The following is an 18,724-nucleotide window of genomic DNA, read 5'->3' as shown; positions in this document are numbered from 1 at the left end:
AGCTTTTTATTTTGATGAGGTCCCAGTAGTTCATTTTTGCTTTTGTTTCCCTTGCCTCCAGAGACGTGTTGAGTAAGAAGTTGCTGCGGCCAAGATCAAAGAGGTTTTTGCCTGCTTTCTCCACTAGGATTTTGATGGCTTCCTGTCTTATGTTTAGGTCTTTCATCTACTTTGAGTTTATTTTTGTGTATGGTGTATGAAAGTGGTCCAGGTTCATTTTTCTTCATGTCGCTGTCCAGTTTTCCCAGCACCACTTGCTGAAGAGACTGTCTTTATTCCATTGGATATTCTTTCCTGCTTTGTCAAAGATGAGTTAGCCACACGTTTGTGGGTCCATTTCTGGGTTCTCTATTCTGTTCCATTGATCTGAGTGTCTGTTCCTATGCCAATACCATACTGTCTTGATGATTGCAGCTTTGTAGTATAGCTTGAAGTCCAGGATTGTGATGCCTCCTTTGGTTTTCTTTTTCAAGATTGCTTTGGCTATTTGGGGTCTTTTCTGGTTCAATTCAAATTAGACTTTGTTTTTTAGAACAGTTTTAGATTAATAGAAAAATTGAGTAGATAGTTCACAGAGCACCTATCTGCCCTTCACACACATTGTTTCCTTTATTATTAACATCTTACTATGGTACATTTGTTTTAGCTAATGAGCTCATATTGATACACTATTACTAAACAAAATCCACAGCTTTTTTAGATTTCCTTAGTTTTTTAAAAAATTTTTTTAAGTTTATTTTTATTTTTTTGAGAGAGACATAGCAAGTGAGGGAGGGGCAGAGAGAGAGAGCGGGAGACAGAAACCCAAACAGGCTCCATGCTGTCAGCACAGAGCTGATTGCAAGGCTCAGACTTATGAACCATGAGATCATGACCTGAGCTGAAGTCGGGTCAGACGTTTAACCGACTGAGCCACCCAGGCACCGCTTGATTCCCTTAGTTTTTACTTAATGTCCCTTTTCTGTTCCAAGATCCTATCCAGGATACTATATTTTGTTGTCATGTCTCTTTAGGTTCTTCTTGGCTGTGGAAGTTTCTCAGGCTTTCCTTGTTTTTGATGACCCTGCCACTTTTAAAGGATACTAGTCAGGTATATTATAGAAGGTCCCTCTATTGGAATTTGATGTTTTTCTCATGATTAAGCTGAGGTGATGGATTTTTGCTGAGGAACATCACAGAGATAAAGTGCTATTTTTATCACATTATGTCAAGCAAGGGTACCGATTGTCACTGTATGACTGACGATGTTTTCTTTGATCACCCAGTGGAAGTAGTGTTTTTTGGGTTTCTCCACTGTTAGGTTACTGTTTTTTCCTCCTCTCCATGCTGTATACTCTCAGGGAAGAAGTCACTATGCGCAGCCCACCCTTAAGGAGTGGGGAATTTTAATTTATTCAATTGTTTTTATCAGTATGGAATCATATATATTTATTGTATGCTTTGGGGCAGTCCAGTACCACTTTATTTTGTTGCTCAAATCATTCTAGCTTTGGCCATTGGGAGCTTTTTCAGTTGACTTTGTTCAGTCTTTGAACTGATCTCTACTCAGTAGGAAGTGCTGTGCTCGGATCTAAAGATACAGAAATAATTAGATCCGGTCTCTGCTCTTGAGAACATAAGTAAATATTCAGTTATAGCCCAGTGCGCACCATTACCACACGCTGCCAGTTGATTGCAGGGTGCCCAACTAAAGACAGGAATCTCAGCTGGCCTTTTACATAGGTAGGGAAAATGATCTGGGTGTGAGTCCCAGCTGCCGGAAGGCTCCAGTGCTCTATTCATGCTCCCTCCAGGATTTAATGGTACCTGAAATTCTAACATTGTAGTGTTGTATCCCTTTCAAGTTATTCTGGTTAAGATGCAAACAGCCCCATGAGACATGATGGAATATATCAGTCATTTATGCATTCTGGTGAATGAAGGAATAGCATCAGGGTGCAGGGCATGGAGAAAACCACCTAGGGGTGAAGGGTGGGGATTGGAGCAAGAGGAAGGAGATAAAGGCTAAAGGAAGAGGGAAGCTGGGACCCTGAAGAAGACTTACCAGTGTAACCCAGGCTCCTGTAAGTTAACATTCCAGCCATCTGTGCCATTTATTCAATACAAAAGGGAAGAACCCAATAGCTACTGTAGAGTGGGGAATGCCCTGGGGTGGTTGGTGAGGAAAGTGTCACATTTAGTTGGCAAACATTCTAGAATCCTGTTAAAATAGACATTGTAGCCAGCAAGTGAAGAAATAAAAAGAAAGGGAATTAGAAATCAGACAGAACCACTAAACTACTTGACTTAACAAGTGTGTGCAAAGGACACTTTCACACATTCTCTTTCACCTTCCAGCCTAGCACTTGTGCCCAGAGGCTTTTGAGATCCTTTGGAGCCTGGAGCTCCTTAGAGCTCTCCTATCTGCCCTTCTAGTGCTCTAGATGCCTGCCCTTCCCAGGTCAGTGTGCTTTTACACTTCTATGAGCTGCTGGTTTGTGCCTCATCACTCTTCTTTTCCTGCCCTCTCAGCCTTAACCCTTTTTTTTTTGTTTTGTTTTGTTTTGCCTGTTACCTGACATTACTACTCTTCAGTTTGTTTCTGGGACTTTGCCATTCTACAAAGCACATGCTTCTGTGAAAGCTCATGTGGGAAAGAGCCCAGAGTTACAAAGCTGAATTGTTCCTGAATTATTTGCCAAAACAAGGCTAAGGAACACTAGGCAGTAAATGCTGATGGCATAATTTATACCACAAAGAGATGTACTTTCATTTTCCCAGTAAGTAATGCCTGTCACAACTGTATGATCTCATTATCATAAACCCAGAACAGTTTTAGCTTTTGTATGTATTGATTACCCATAGAGAGAGCTCCAGAATGTCCTTGTGGAAGACTCCACGGAAGTGACAACCACCGTGAAAGTCCCATTCACCCATTAGCCCTTCTTATCGATTTCCATTTAAAACCCAAATTGCTGGCTCCCTTTCAGGAGAAGATTTTGAGAGCAGAAGCTGCCAGCTTTCAGATTTCTCTTATATGCTGACCTTCTGGTTTGTAATTTTAGTGTTATTTTTTGTAAACTACAGAGTTGGTATTGGTGAGACAGTATGTCAAGAGCTTTTTAATTTGCTTCAATTTCTTGAGTCTTTGCTGTAGGGAGAAGCTTCAGCAGAAAACTGGGTGAGTCTAACTCACTGCCCTGTAGAACCCATAGCATTACAAAACCTTGTGTGCCATGCACCTTGTGAACCTTCAACACATCAATTGAATTGAAGGAAGCATCTACTGTCAGAGTCTTGACGTAGACTACTTTCTATAGAAGAGCAGTGGTAAATCCTACTCATTTGACTTGCCTTTCACTTGAGCCACAAAGAGCCAGGCAGAAGGAGTCTTATGGGCCTAGTCTCACTTGCTCCCAATATAATAATCACCTGGCCCTTGGTGATAATATGATCCATAAAGAAGAATGGGGGAAAAAAGCAGGAGTTATTTGGTAAAACACTATTTTCATATGCTTCTTCTAATCTTTTAACAGTTGTATCCAGATTGGTTTGAAGAAATTGATGCTTTACATTTCCTTGAGACCTTTAATTGGGAAGGAGAGCCAAAAACCTTCCTAATAATGGCCGTGTCTTTTCACTACTGCCCAAAATGAAGCCACCATTCTCTTTGGTTGATATTCCATCACACCATCAATTGTAGCTTGCTGAAGTGCGTTTTGCTCAGTGGTTTATGCAGTGAATTATACCTTTTGCGATCTCTAAGATCATAAAGAAAGCAGTATCCTAGGGATTTGGCCAGCCAGCTTTGTTGAGCTTGTTATATTCTGACAGTCGCCCCCACTCCCCACCAGTCAGTTGACTGACTGTTTTGCACCTGAGACTCTCACTAGGGCGCTAAACAGCTATAGGTCTTCCCCCAGCAGCTAGTGTTTTGGACTTGGTGCCCCAGAGGCAGGAGAGAGCCTAGTTCTCTCTGTTCTCCTTGGCCTTAAGTGGATTTAAGTAGAAGGCAACCCATTTGGCTTTCCCCATTAGAAGAACTAGAGAAGGTTCTAACAGTAAGAAGGGTTATACAACCTCAGTGAAAATACAGACACATAAAAATGGTGGTATCTCCAAGGACGTTGTCTACAGAGGAAGTCTGGGACCGCCAAGAAGAGCAACAAACAGAAAGAAAGAAGGAGCTGTTGACAGTTCCCTCTAGATACATCTGACCTTCCAGCAGGACTGATAAAGGAAGCAGGGTGGAGGATGTGTGTTTGATGGGCATTTCACAGATGACACAGCCCAGCATGCTGCCTTGATTTGGCTGCCTATTGATTTAGTTTCTCTTTTCTTTACCATCCCAGAATTTCATCTGGGCCTAGATGTTCATTCAGAACTAAGTCTTTGCTGTAAGAGAAGCTTTTTCAGAACTGAAAGATATTTTAGCTGCCATCTTGTCTAACATCTTTATTTTAATAGGATAGAGGCAAGGGGAATCGCCCAGGTTCACAGTGCTAGCTGTAGCTGGTTAGTGCAGAGCTGAGACCAAGTTCTCAGCTCTCCCCCTTCCCAGCCTAGCAGCACCATCCTGGCTTTTATGATTAAACATCCTTTTAGTCAGCAACTGGTAAGACCCAGAGTTTAATTAAAGATTGCTAATTCTGTTTCTGCCATTTCTCTACAATTGATAGAGAAAATGTGGGGGTAATTTAGTTGCCATCCACATGAAGTACACATAGTGTGGAAGTTGGTATTTTATAATCCTTTCTTGGTCTGTGTACCTCAAGAGCTACTCTCGTATCCTTGGGAACATAGCAGCTTAAAAAAAAAAAAGAACTTCCTTTTTTTCTTTAAGCAATACATATTCATTGCAGGAAATTAGAAAATATAGAATAAGAAAAAAGAATAAAAATTTGAAAACAGTACCACCCTCCAAATCACCTTTCAGACTTTGTGTGTGTGTGTGTGTATACATACACTTACATAGGTATATTTGTGCATACATACATCCATGTATAGACTTTCCACATTAATAAAACCTATTTCTCTAATGTCAGTTTTAATACGTAGATAATATTGTGCATGTAACATAATTTATCTAACTGACACAGTATTATTGGAAATGTGGGTCTTTCCCCCCCTAATGTTAATTGCATGTTGAACAGCCTTAATCGGTATCCTCTGAAAAAAAATCTTTTCACATTCCTTTAATTATCACTTGAGGATAAATTTATAGAAATAGTTATGCTGAGCCAAAAAAACACACATATCTGTAAGGCTTTTAGTATTTCTAGCTTGATTGCCTTCCAGAAAGATAGCCGTTTACATTCTTTCCATCAGAGTGGGAGAGGACCTTGGCACTTAAGTGAAAAAGTAAAATAAGGACATCAACCACTGATTCTTATAGTCAAGGCTGGATGAGTTACCTGGGTTTCTCTTTTGTCAAAGTGTTATGAAGCTATGAGCATATTGTTATGACCGGTAAGAGATTATAAACAGCGTTATATGAGAAGCTTACAGGGGCTCCTGGGCAGTTCAGTCAGTTAAATATCTGACTTCGGCTCAGGTCATGATCTTGTGTTTCATGAGTTCAAGCCCCACGTCGGGCTCTGTGCTGACACCTCAGAGCCTGGAGCCTGCTTCCAGTTCTATGTCTCCTTTTCTCTCTGCCCCTCCCCTGCTCACACTCTGTACCTCTCTCTCAAAAATAAATAAACATTTTAAAAATATGTTAAAAAAAAGTAAGAAGTGGGGCGCCTGGGTGGCTCAGTGAGTTAAGCGTCCGACTTTGGCCCAGGTCATGATCTCGCAGCCTATGAGTTCTGTGCTGACAGCTCAGAGTCTGGAACCTGCTTCAGATTCTGTGACCCCTCTCTCTCTCTGCCCTTCCCCCACTCACACTCTGTCTGTCTCTCTCTCAAAAATGAATAAATGTGAAAAAAAAAAAGCTTACAATAGTTCCACAAGGAGTTCTATGCGTGCCTTACTTCAATAATGTGTACACTTTGCAATCCAAACAGAATGATGCCATGGCCAGAGAGATTTCTGCTGAGTGCATGTTAGTCAGGCAAGGGTTAAACAGCTGATGTCTTGGTGCCCTGACATCGGACTTTCAAAATATCTTCTCCATCACAAGTCAAGATGAGATCTTTATGTTCCGCTACTTAGAGTGGCAAAGGCGACTGTTTATTTAGTGCTTTGTATTTTCTTGCTAAGGACTCACATGCCCATATTATCTTCTTTGATTCCAGCACAAACCAATGTGGCAGGTGTTGTTACCTGTGTATTACAGATGAGGTGTTTGAAGCACAGAGAAATGAGCTAATTTACCTATGATCCCGAAGTCAGTATGTGTACTTTGGAAACCAGGTGTACTTTTTTGACATCAAAGTCTGTGTTCTGCTCCGTAATGTGGTTTTGGCTCCCCGATAACCAGGCTTCTTATTATTCCAGATAATCCAACCTCAGTCGTACTTACCGCACTTAAACATAGGTTTTGCATCACAAGGAAATGTCTGCTGGATATCTATCCGTAGGGCCTTAGCCTTTGTTCTTAATCCTCAGAGGCCAGATCTGATAGAATCCATTTGTGGGTCCCTCTTAATGCTTTTTCCTTTTTATTTCCAGTAGTCTTTATGTGCTTTAAGATACATTTAAAGCTAGATGAGAGTTTAGGCTAGGATGATTTTGTATTTTTCATCATCTTAAATAATGTTTACATTTTGCCCAGGTATATGCACAGGGCCTGTGACTAGTATTCTTAAAAACAAAACAAAACAAAACAAAACATAAACAAAACTCTACTCTGAATGATAAAGATTCCCACTTTTCCAAAATTAATTTCTCGGTAACCTTAAGCCCATCAAGTGTCAATGTAGTTTTTATTACTGCAGAATGATTTAACTTGGGTTAACTTGGATTTCCTGAAGTGTTCTCATTCTCGACACCGGCTTTCTTTGTTGTTCCAGCTGAATGCACAGTCAGGTCAGCTTGTTTTTCTTGCTGTATCTCTGTAAATGAAGCCTTTTCCAGAAAATCGACAGCCAAGCCCTTCCTTTCTTATTCTGAGCGTCCAGCACATTCTGCTCAAACTGCTGGGTAAATAGACCTGTCCCTATTCACAGTCATGGCACAAGAGCTTTGTGTCATCTCACCTTAAAAAATAACAAAAGAAAAGTCCCAACATCTTAAATATTGCAGCACTTGTATTTAATTTATTGAGAAATGAAAGAGCTATTTCTAAGGAACATTTAGGATTGCAACATGGTGTTGTTGGAGTTTCGCTCCTTCCTAAAGAGTGGTCCGCCAGAGTGACAGTTGTTCCCAAACTGTTGGCAGGGCATTTGCTCTGTGATCTCTGAGATGTAACATGGACTCTTTGTTCTGGAGTGAGAAGTGGCCAGAAATGGACACCTGATTTCAGAAATACTTTTGATGAGACTGGCATCTTCAGAATCTGTTTTGTCTGCTGGGTCAGGAAATCTGGCTCTGCTTTATAGGTGTTGTCATACTTTTAGACTGTAGAACATGGAGCCCTGAACCCCTGTCTTCATTTACCCTTTGTGAATTTAGCAAAGCGTTCAGAGAATATGGTGCTTTTGTCTAGTAAGCAGTAAATGTGAAAGGTGTATTTCATTACTCACCCTGGAAAGTATCCGTTGGGTACAGATAAGTATCCATAGTTAATTCCTGAAACTACCATTGGCTGATGGCTTTCTTTTCTCCACTAATACATAAGACTTTCTTTTCTCCACTAGTATATGGTGATGATGGTTTCATATAATGGTACACAAGGTTCTTTCTTATCCAGAGCTCAGTCTTCTGGAACTTTGGAGTCTTAGATGTAGATGTAGCCAGAAGAAACCTCCAGAACCTGTTTGGTAGTACAGAAGCAGGCCCACGGCACTGAGTAAGCTGAAAGAGCTGCAAGACCTAAAGATGTTGAGATGTGCGGCATCAGCTCCTCAGTGAGTGGCTCATTCTAGAAGGCCAGCCTTTTCATGTGTCACTGAGAAGTGTGGGAGAAACAACAGGAGATGGAGAGCGGGACAGAAATAGCACAAGCAGCAGCAGTGAGGAGGGCAGGGATGGTAACTGAAGATGGAAATGTGGGGATTCACATCCTGAGCAGCAGGAAGTGTAGAGAAGAGCCAGTGGTGCAAATGGCGTTAGGTGGTAGAAGGTATAAGCTATGGAAATGTTGGGTGGGACAACGGGGTGGAGAACAGGAGGTCTTGGGACAGCAGAGAAGGCAATAGGTGGGGAAACAATGTGTATAGTGAATCTGAACTTCACATGAGAGCAGGCGCATTCAGGGTGGTATGGCCGTAGATTGTAAACCTGAACACGAATACAGGAGCGGTCAGATGGTTATTGCTGGTTGGGAATCGGCCATAATGTTTTTGTATTATATCCATGAGAGTTAGAAGTATGAGTGAATGTGTGTTGAATGAGTGCATGCATGCGTACGCCATCTTTACCGTGTGTGTGTTGGGAATGGGGTGGGTGTATGGGTGTACTTACAGGAATATGTACACAAAGAACACTTTGAAGGCAGCATGTACAAAGCTGAAGGCGTACCTGTTCTGTCCTAGGTCTCATAGCTGATGGACCTCTCTATCCAGGATAACTGAGGATTGGTGGGGTTGAACTGAGGTTGGGTTCCACAGCCAGTCTAACAGGGCGTCTAAAGTCAAGTATCTGATGTGACTACTTGGTCAAAGGCAGAGCACGGTGAGATACGAGTCAACAGCCAGACCACATGGAAACCTGCCTGTGGAAGGCATATCTGCAGTCGACAGAGGCAGGGGCAGAAGAGAAGCAAGATCAGACAGACGCTGGGAACTGTGCCCAATGGGTCTGCAGGACCTCAGCAGACTCGTGGGTCTCCAGGACTGACGCCGTCCTAAGGTGCATACATCTGACAGTGCAAACCAGCACAGATGGCCAGGGTGGAGGGCTCATGGCAGGCATTTACCGGGCTCTCTCTGTATATCACAGCCAGTTATAGCTGGTGATGCTAGTAACCTGTTTACAGACAAGGAAGGACACAGTATATTTTAGAAAATTATCTAATGACTATTTAAAATTTTTAAGTCTCAAATGTTCTTCTTTGAGATGTATTTTTGAGAGAGAGAGAGAGAGAGAGAGAGAGAGCACAAGCAGGGGAGGGGCAGGGAGAGAGGAAGACACAGAATCCAAAGCAGGCTCCAGGCTCCAAGCTGTCAGCACAGAGCTGGATGCAGGGCTCGAACTCGTGAACCGTGAGATCATGACCTGAGCTGAAGTCGGACGCTTGACTGAGCCATCCAGGCTCCCCTGAAATCAAAAATGTTTTAAAGCTCTCTGGTAAACTGTAGAATAACCCATTCCCTAAATATTCCAAATGGGCATTCTTCTTTGCATCTGAAAAAATATTTCCTCCTTTCCAAAGTATGTCTGTGGACATTATTCTCTGGGATTTTTACAGCATTGCCCTGAAATGGGTAAGCCTTTGTTGTGGTTTTTGTTGCTGTTGTTCATTCATCTCCATTTCACAGATTAAACAGACTGTCTAAAGTGATCCAACCGGCTAGTGGCAGAGGGAGGGGGGCCCAGGTGTTCTGAGTTCTAGCTCTCGCCATAACGACATAGTACAGAATCATCAATTGCCCTAGCATGTGGTTGACTATGACCCCAAACGAGTGAGCCAGGGAAAATGCCCACAGGGAGCTATAATCTGTCCTCTCATGTTTTCACAGGACTGCCTCTCCACTAAGAAATCTGCTTTTCACCCTCTACGTCAGCATTCTGTGAAGGCAGTTTTGGTGTTTAAAGTAAAAGAAAATGAACTTGGGTTTTGTTTTGTTTTGCCTCTCCTTAAATAGTGGGTCTGAAACCTCTCAAACCTACCTCATTCTCAAAGAGATTTTAGTTTTCCTCCTACAGTTCTGGTATCATTGTAGGCGCATTCATGTCTCCCTTCCTTGTCAGGAGTCAGAATGAGATTCTGAGATACCTTGAGTGACTGGTGACGGAGAATAAAGAGGAAAGACACTACTAAGAAATCACATAAAAGGAAGCTTGGAAATTGAAAGAGATGCCAGGAGGTTCGATCAGTGGAGTCACAAAATCATTCCTTAATTCTGGAATGAGCAGTGCATACGATTTATATATATGGCATATGAATGATTTATAAAACGTTGTTTTTCTGCAAGATCGTTAACAATCCCGGCAAGAATAAAAGGGGAGGGGATTTAGTCCAGTGTCTTCACAGCCACATCCTGACGGCCTCTGTGTTATGCCCTGCAGTTGTGAGCAGAGAAGTGCCCATTACATAGGCTACAGACTAGGATTGTTTAAATGTGGAGGTTGCCAGGCGAGGTGACTTATGCTTCTTATTCCCTACCCGAGTGTAGAGACTTGGTCGGAGGCTGTGAGGATGACCTCATCCCATTACATTTCAAGGCAGCTGTGCCCGTGAGAGCCAGGCAGCTGTTCCCTAGCGATAGTCCATTTTCACATCTCATTCATAATTGAGGTGAGTGGGGATAATTTTTGCCCATTATAGGAGGTGGTTACATCAGACCTCCAGTGGCATACCAAAGCTCTCATTATTGCAGCTTAACAAAAGTAACCTAGTCTCCTAACAAGATCTACATTACTCTGTGAAGTGCAGGTTCTAGGAGGGAGAAAAATGGAAGATAGTGCTCAAGTCCCAATCCATAAAAGTGAACGGGAGAGATGCTGCTACCTTCTACGTGGAAACAGTGTCCGAAAAGTGTCTGAACTCACCTGGTCAAACTTGACTATAACACAGTACTTACTCTTGGGTTTTCACATCGCTACTTGTCCTCTGCGTCTCCTCTGAAGACGAGAAAGCAGTTAAATGCCGTTGTCTCCTTTAGTGACATTGCATATAGATGAATTGAGCCCGTTTACATATCTTTTAAATTCCAAAAATTCTGTTATCATCTTTACATTCGTACAGGTGGTTCCAGAAAAGAAATCACCGAACACTGGGAATGGCTTGAGCAGAATCTGCTGCAGACACTCTCCATCTTTGAAAACGAGAATGATATCACCACATTTGTGAGAGGAAAAATACAGGTAGTGGGTTGTCTGTTTTGTTTAGTTTTAACTTTTAATTGGAAATAATTTCAAACTTACGGAAAAGTTGTAAAAATAAGAATTGTGTAAAGCCTACCTGTAGACCATCTGCATATTCTCCTGTTGTTAACATTTTACCCAGCTACATCATCGTTTGAGTGCTCATTTACTTTCTATTGGAGAGGAATTTCCTCCAAATACCTCACTGTGTATTTCTAAGAATGTTCTATTGAATAATAACACTGCAGTTATCACCCACAATAAATTTAACATTAACATCATACCTTAATATTTGGCACATCTTCCAATTTTGTTAATTGACCCAATGTACGACATTTTTTTCTTTTCAGTCCAGCACAAGATCTAGTTTAGGAAGCTGTTGAGTTCGTTTTCGTCTGTTGTCTTCTTCAATCTGAACATTTCTATAGCCTTTCTCTGTCTTTTATGACATTCATGATTTTAAGTATAAGTTCTGGGTTTTTTAATGGGATGTTTTTCATTCTGGGTTTTGTCAGATATTTCCTATGATTTGATTCTGATTATGTATTCCCAGGTGGAACACTTCATAAGTGATCTTATGTCCTTGTAAGAGTATCAGTTCTGGGGACACATGATACCCATCTCCCCTCGTTGGGAGATATAACCCCAGCCAGGTGTTACCTAACTCTCCACTGTAGAGTTACTAATTTTGCCTTTTCAAATAATAAACGATTTGAACTTTTCTGTAGGAAAACATTTTAAGGCTACACAAATATCCTATTCCTTATCAAAATTTCCCCATGATTTAGTGAGGAATCATCCCTTGACGATTTTTTTTGTCTGAACCAATCTTTGCTGTGATGTTTTTACAAACTGATAATTTTCCAACTCCAGCATTCTCTATAAGAATGCTATTCTATGAGCAAGGGCTCTCTCGTCATTTATTTATCTATTTGTTTTGGTATCGACTCATGGATTCCTGTTTTTCGGTTGTTAATGTTTCATTACTGGGCTTAATTATTTTGGTACCCACACTATCCCAGGTTTAGCTAGAGGAAACACCTACAGATTGCCTCCTTTGTCCTTGTGACATGTCCCTGTTGCTTTTTTGAGCACTTCTTTACTTCTGCTATAGCAGGATGTCTTAGACTCCTCTGCACTTTCTCCGTCCCAGTCCTGGAATCAGCCATTTGTTTCCATTTGCTTTCAGTTTCAGGCCCTATCTCCTTTCCCGCATAGTTTAATATTATTTTTTGCATGCAGAAAATTTTAACATACTTCTGAAAGTTTAAATTCCTCAAAACGTTACTCCCTTCTGCAGTCTTGCTATCCTGTTCTCCCCAACCCCTTGCAATTAACCAACCTCATTGTTATCGGGCCTATGCTTCCTGTGTTTCTTTTTGTGAAAAGAGGCTGGTATATGTTTTGTTTTGTTTTTTAATTTCTCTTTAATTCTTACATAAGCCTTCATGTATATATGTTCCTCTGCATTTGCTCTTTTCAGTCAGTAACTCTTGGGTAACACCTCATATCAGTTCATAGAGAGTATCCACATGTTGTGTGTGATTATTTGTTATTTAAAAAACATTTTAATAGTTTGGTTTTTATGTTGAAATATTATTAATTTTTAGATTTACAGAAGAACTGTAAAGATAGGACAGAGAATTCCCATAGACCCTACCACTCAGCTTCCATTAATATTAATATCTTCTATAACCATAGTGTATTTATCAAAACTAAGAAATGAACATTAATGCAATATTGCTAACTAAAAGCTTAATTTGGATTTTACCAGTTTTGCCATTTCATGTCCTTTTTTATTCCATGATCCAATCCAGGTTCCCATGTTGCATTTAGTGCCTAATTCTTTTTAATGGGTGCATATTATGTGTGTACGTACCGTAGAGAATTCAGCACTCTCTTATGCTTGAACATTTAAGTGGTTTATGATATTTTATAATTATACTTATCTGTCTACATATACACACATACACACAAATATACAGTATATGCATGAATTATACTTCATGCATATAGTAATAAACATGTATGTATATATGCATGTGTATTTTTGTATTGTAGAGATGTATCTTTAAGATAAACTGGTAGAGTAGAAAATGCATGTAGAAAATGCTGAATATTACCAAATGCCCCCTCCCCCCCGCTACAGGAATTGTAACCTTTTACATTCCCATTGGCTTGTAGGGGAATGCCTGTTTCCCCACAGGATAATCCGCCCACAGGTAGATTATCAAGCTTTTGAGTTTTTGTCAATCTGATGGGAGAAAAATATTTTAGTGTTGTTTTAATTTGTATTTACCTCACTTATAAGTGAAGTTGAACATCTCAGGTATTTAATGGCCATTTTTATATAGCTATAGATTGCTGGTGTCTTTTGCCTATTTTTCTATGGGACTTTGGTCTTATTTTTCTTTAATTTTTAAAAGTTCTTTTATATAAAAGCCATTAGCCTTTTGTCGGTGATATTTTCTCTGAATTTGTCATTTGTCTTTTGACTTTGCTCATGATAGTTTTTGCCATGGGATGCTTAAATGTTTTATTTAGTCAAGATTAGAAATTCTTTCCAGATTTTTAGTCGTAGTTAGAAAGCATTTCTTTATGCCCAGATTAAGGAAGAATTCTAGGAGGTGATCTGATAGTTTGCTTCTCATTAAAATTCCACAGGATGGTCAATTTCTGTTTGATTTCTTCTCCTTCACTAAACTTTTACATGAGCAAGTAGTAATTTCATAATCTGAAAAAGAAGTGGAATTTCATTGCTGTTTAGGGTCTAATGTTGTGGAAGGAGAGAACTGAATTTTACCTGGACCACATAAAATTAGAGAGGGCTAAGTAGCACAAAAACACATACAACTCATCACCCTCTCCCTTTCTCCCTCCCTTTGCCCCTCAAGATGGATATTTATCACTGCTTCAAGACGGCTGATTTCAGTTCATTTCTACTCTGTTGTAATTAAAGAGACTAGACACGTAATGAAGAGGGTAAAAATGAGAGCAAGGAGGACATTGGAAAGGTTCAGTTTGAAGCTGGGAGGAGGTGAGAGCTTCCAAACAAAAAAGGGGTTCCTGAGTAATGGAGAGTTGTGTTACTGATAAAACCCATCTGATTTTATAACTTCTTCATTTCATTTCTGAGTCATGTACTGACCTTCTGGGAAGTAGTGTAGATGGAGAGAGTGTGAGTTTCCTCATTTGACCGCGTCAGAGGGGGCAGCGACTGGTGCCAGAAAGGGCGTGAGGCCTCTTTCCCATCCAGGAGCCACTACTGAGGTTCTCCGTTACAATTTCCTAGTCCTCCCTCAGATGGCATGTCTTTGGATGATAGATACAAATAAAGAGCTATAGGAGGAAACTGAAACTTAGAAGTGACAATAACCGGGAGGAAAACAAAAACAAACGTGAAAAAACAAAAAATAAAACAAGAACCAATTATGTCAAATAGCTGTTCTTCTCACTGTTTTTATTACACCCAAAATGTCACATTTAATTCCCGTGAAACCAATTATGAAGAAGGAATTGCTATTAATGCAATTATGTGTGAAAGAATGTCATTCATGTGCAAATGAATGGTTTAAGCATTCCCAGTTGTCCAGTAATGAAGGGAACCAACAAATTTATTTGTTTTGAGATTTAATTAACTTTTATAAATTATAAATATAATAACTACAGAGGCAGCCATAATCCAAACCCATAGAGTGTATTTCTTTCTAGATTTCTGGAGTGCATTTTATCATAATAGTAGTCTTACCGTACATACAGTTTTGTATCATGTCTTTGTTTCCTTGACTGGTATTGTTATATAATTTTTAGTTGTTGTTTTAATAATGGCATATCATCCCACTATTGACCTTATAATTCTTCTCTTTCTAGAAGTCTCCCTAGCTTCTAGGCCAAGGGGAACAGACACAAACAGTAATATAATGCAGTGAACACTTGTGTTCATATAAGGTTTCTTATAGTTTTTCTTTCCTTTGGGATAGATTACAAAATGTTGCTTACTGAGTTAGTATACACATTTTTAATGGACCTTACTAGAGATTATCAGTGTATTGGAAACCCTGTGTAATTTGCTTACTTTTCAACAATCTGGTTGTTTAAATGGTTTTGCAAAGTTAATAGGTCTTGTTTTAATTTTCTGTCTTTGACTGATTATGAGGTTGGACTTTTTTTATGTTTGCTAAGTTAATTTTCCTTTTTGTGAATTCTCTGTCAGTGTCCTTTGCATATTTAAATTTATATTGGACCTCCCAAGTATTTGGATTATATGTGGAGTTGTTGCCTGGAATCAGGGCAACCAATTGTATGTTATGTAGAACCTGTAGAACATAAAAGAAGGAGAGGGGCACCTGGGTGGTTCAGTCGGTTGAGCATCCGACTTTGGCTCAGGTCATGATCTCACAGCTCATGAGTTCAAGCCCCGCGTCAGGCTTTTTGCTGACAGCTCAGAGCCTGGAGCCTGCTTCGGATTCTGTATCTCCCTCTCTCTCTGCCCCTAACCCACTTGCATTCTGTCTCTGTCTTTCTCAAAAATAAATAAACGTTAAAAAAAAAATTTTTTTTAATTAAAAAAATAAAGGAAGGAGATATTCCATCCCTTTGTTCATCATCCAGTCCACCTGGCTAAAAAATTATAACAAACTAAGGAGAGGTTCTTCATTCTGGATCCTCTCTTTTCTTACAGGTGGGGAAGTTGGGAGTTGAACCTTAATAGGGACTATTACCTTTACTCTTGAAATTACTTGGCAAGGCCTGGTCTGTTGACATTAGTGTATTAGGCCCTGGAGTGTTCCAGAGTATTGTTTCTCAATTCAGTAGCCTCATAAATTCTCTCATAAATTTAGATGAGCATTCTAAAAGTGTGGTATTTAGTAGATCTTGGATAATGTAGTTTGAATATTTTTCCACTCAAAAAAAGAGTATCATTTGGCTTGTTATACATCACTTCCTTCTAATAGTCTCCTTATTCTGACTTTAGGTCCAAGCCCTGCTAAGTGGTCCAGGAAAGAGCAAGTATTAGCCCACTTGAGGGTCTCCAAGCTTTCTCTCAGTCTATTGGCCATCAGGATTGCCTAGGAACCTGACTGCTACTAGTTATTAGTGGGTTCCCATTCAGTCACTTTTATTTATTTGTTTATTTCTTCTTATATAAAAATTTTCGATCCCCCTCTAAAGGCACTGATAACTTGAAATGTCACACAAGCTGTAGGTGTATTTGCCAACTGGGAAAGGTTTTTCCATCCTTCTTCTGAACTGGCTACTTCCACCCAGAGGTTCAGTGCCCTCATGCCACCTCACGGTTGTCTAAAGTTTCCTAATAGAGCACACTACCAAAGCCCGCTCACCCCCAAAATAGCTTGAGTTCAAAATGGATCTTCCCTGGTCTCCATCAAAGCCAACCATCTCTATTCTTTCCATGTAGAAGTAGCTTTGAGAAAAGTAGAGCTTGACCTTTGGGATGGCTCTACCATGGTGAGCTAGGAGAAGCAGTAGAACTTGCAAAATCTTTACATCTTCACATTTGGAAAATAAAAGTATGGGCTTCATCCTAAGTGAACTTAATAACATGAGTAGCACCAACAAACAGATACGCAGATCTATATTGTCATTTCAAAATCTTTTAGTACGCAGATGCTCCTTGGTAACTGGCTTAGAACTTGGGGGTTGCCTTCGAAAATGATCAATTTTAAAGAAAATTCTAGCATTAGAAATTGTTCTCTTCTTTCCTCTCCAATATCTATAGCATACAGAAAAAAGCAGCCCCAGTCATGTTAATACTGGCCGCATGCCTTGTTTTATCCTCGCTTAGGGCATCATTGCAGAGTATAACAAGATCAACGATGTGAAGGAAGATGATGACACGGAGAAGTTTAAAGAAGCCATCGTGAAATTCCACAGGCTGTTTGGGATGCCTGAGGAAGAGAAGCTCGTCAACTATTATTCTTGTAGCTACTGGAAGGGGAAGGTCCCCCGTCAGGGTTGGATGTACCTCAGTATTAACCACCTTTGCTTTTACTCTTTCCTTATGGGAAGGGAAGGTGAGTTGTCTAGAATTTCAGGGGGAAGCTTGGGAGAGTCTGCTGAGGTTCACCCTGAACTCATAAACCACATCAAAGTGCCAAAAATAGGTCTGTAGTTATGACTGGGTCAACACTGTGTTTTAACTATTTAACAAGTGAAGTCAATTATTTTTGTCTAATATTTGTAAACAAAAATGGTTATTAAGTAATAAAAATTCACCAAAGTTATAGTTAATGCAGTTGACGTGAACTTAAATCCATAATGATTATGAACTCAGAATTTATGTGGTTTGAGTTTGTCTCTTAAGCAAACAAAATAGTAATAAATACGGGCATGCAAGCTCAAAGGAAAGGAGTGCACCGAGATTGGGGGTTGGGTTGTGAGGCTGAAGGATCCTCAGGGGCTTTGAAGGAGCCAGGTGTTGACCAGCCTTGTTCCCTGTGCTCAGCCAAGCTGGTAATCCGGTGGGTGGACATCACACAGCTTGAGAAGAATGCCACGCTGCTTCTCCCTGATGTGATCAAAGTGAGCACGAGGTCCAGCGAACATTTCTTCTCTGTATTTCTCAACATCAATGAGACTTTCAAGTTAATGGAGCAGCTTGCCAACATAGCCATGAGGCAACTTTTAGACAACGAGGGATTTGAACAAGATAGATCCCTGCCCAAACTGAAAAAGAAGTCTCCTAAAAAAGTGTCGGCTCTAAAACGGTAGGTGACAGAGACAGAGTCTTACATGCTTTAGAAAAAAGAAACCCTTACGTTCTTTTATGAAATTTAACCTTTTCTTAACCACTTCAAGGGTTCTCAAGAGTTTTCTGGGTATCGATACAGAACTGAAAGAGACTGTCTGAAGCAGTCACAGTTCAGTGAGTGAGGCAGACAGCCAGCTTTGGCACAAAGTGACGGGAACTCTTCCGGTCCTGTGGGTGGTGCGCCATGGGCACACACACCGGGAGATGGGGCAGGGTGGTGGAAAAGGCCCTCACTGGAGGCTGCTTGGAGTGGACTCTCAGGAGGTAGTAGAAGTTGCCTATGTAGATTTCGTAGGATGGATATTTCAGGCAGAGGGAATAACCTGATGCAGGAATCACAAGGGAAGAGTATAGAGGGAAGTGAGTCCATTAATATCTGGAAAGTGGCAGGTCATGGGATGAGGAGAGGCCGCAGAGAAGCCTGGAAGTCTGGATGGGGGAGTGGGGCTAGAGAGAAGGCAAGGAAAAAGTCGGTGCTCTCAAGTGTGAGTGTATGCATGGAATTGTCCTGGACCGAGATGGGGAATGAGAGAGGGAGAGCATGTCTAAGGGATGGGAGAGCTCAGTTTTGATCATGTTGAGTTGCCTGCAGAGCATCACATTGGAGATTGGTCCAGTAGCACATATGGAATTGGAAATCGCTGGCATATAGCTGGCAATTGGGACCTGACAAGAGATCACTGCAATTAAGATGCCTGGTGATTTGAAACGTGTTTCAGTGGAGTGGTTGTGGGTGAATGGTGTTACTGTGGTGGATTGAATAGCAGATGGAAGGCAAGGAGCGGGAATTAGGCAAGTATAGACTTGCTTTTTCAAGAAATGCAATGGGAAAGGAGGGGGTTGCTCTGATAGAACGTAAAAGATTTGAATATAGGATAGCCTGGGATAAGTTTGTGG

At 40.6% G+C, this 18,724-nt stretch overlaps 1 protein-coding gene across 3 annotated transcripts in view; it reads left to right on the top strand.

The window, feature by feature from the left end:
• Window positions 1-18,724, top strand: part of TBC1D9 (TBC1 domain family member 9) — a 115,465-nt gene that overhangs the window by 52,384 nt on the left and 44,357 nt on the right. For all 3 annotated transcript variants that reach the window (XM_049632202.1, XM_049632201.1, XM_049632203.1), the window contains exons 3-5: window positions 10,937-11,055; window positions 16,862-17,090; window positions 17,522-17,783. In XM_049632202.1, the coding sequence (XP_049488159.1) occupies window positions 10,937-11,055; window positions 16,862-17,090; window positions 17,522-17,783 (610 nt within the window). The remainder of the gene's footprint in view (window positions 1-10,936; window positions 11,056-16,861; window positions 17,091-17,521; window positions 17,784-18,724) is intronic.

This window comes from Panthera uncia, chromosome B1 (assembly GCF_023721935.1).
Source record: "Panthera uncia isolate 11264 chromosome B1, Puncia_PCG_1.0, whole genome shotgun sequence".
NCBI classification, from domain to species: domain Eukaryota; kingdom Metazoa; phylum Chordata; class Mammalia; order Carnivora; family Felidae; genus Panthera; species Panthera uncia.
Note: the sequence above shows the minus strand (reverse complement) of the source record. Positions and strands in the feature narration are given on the sequence as shown.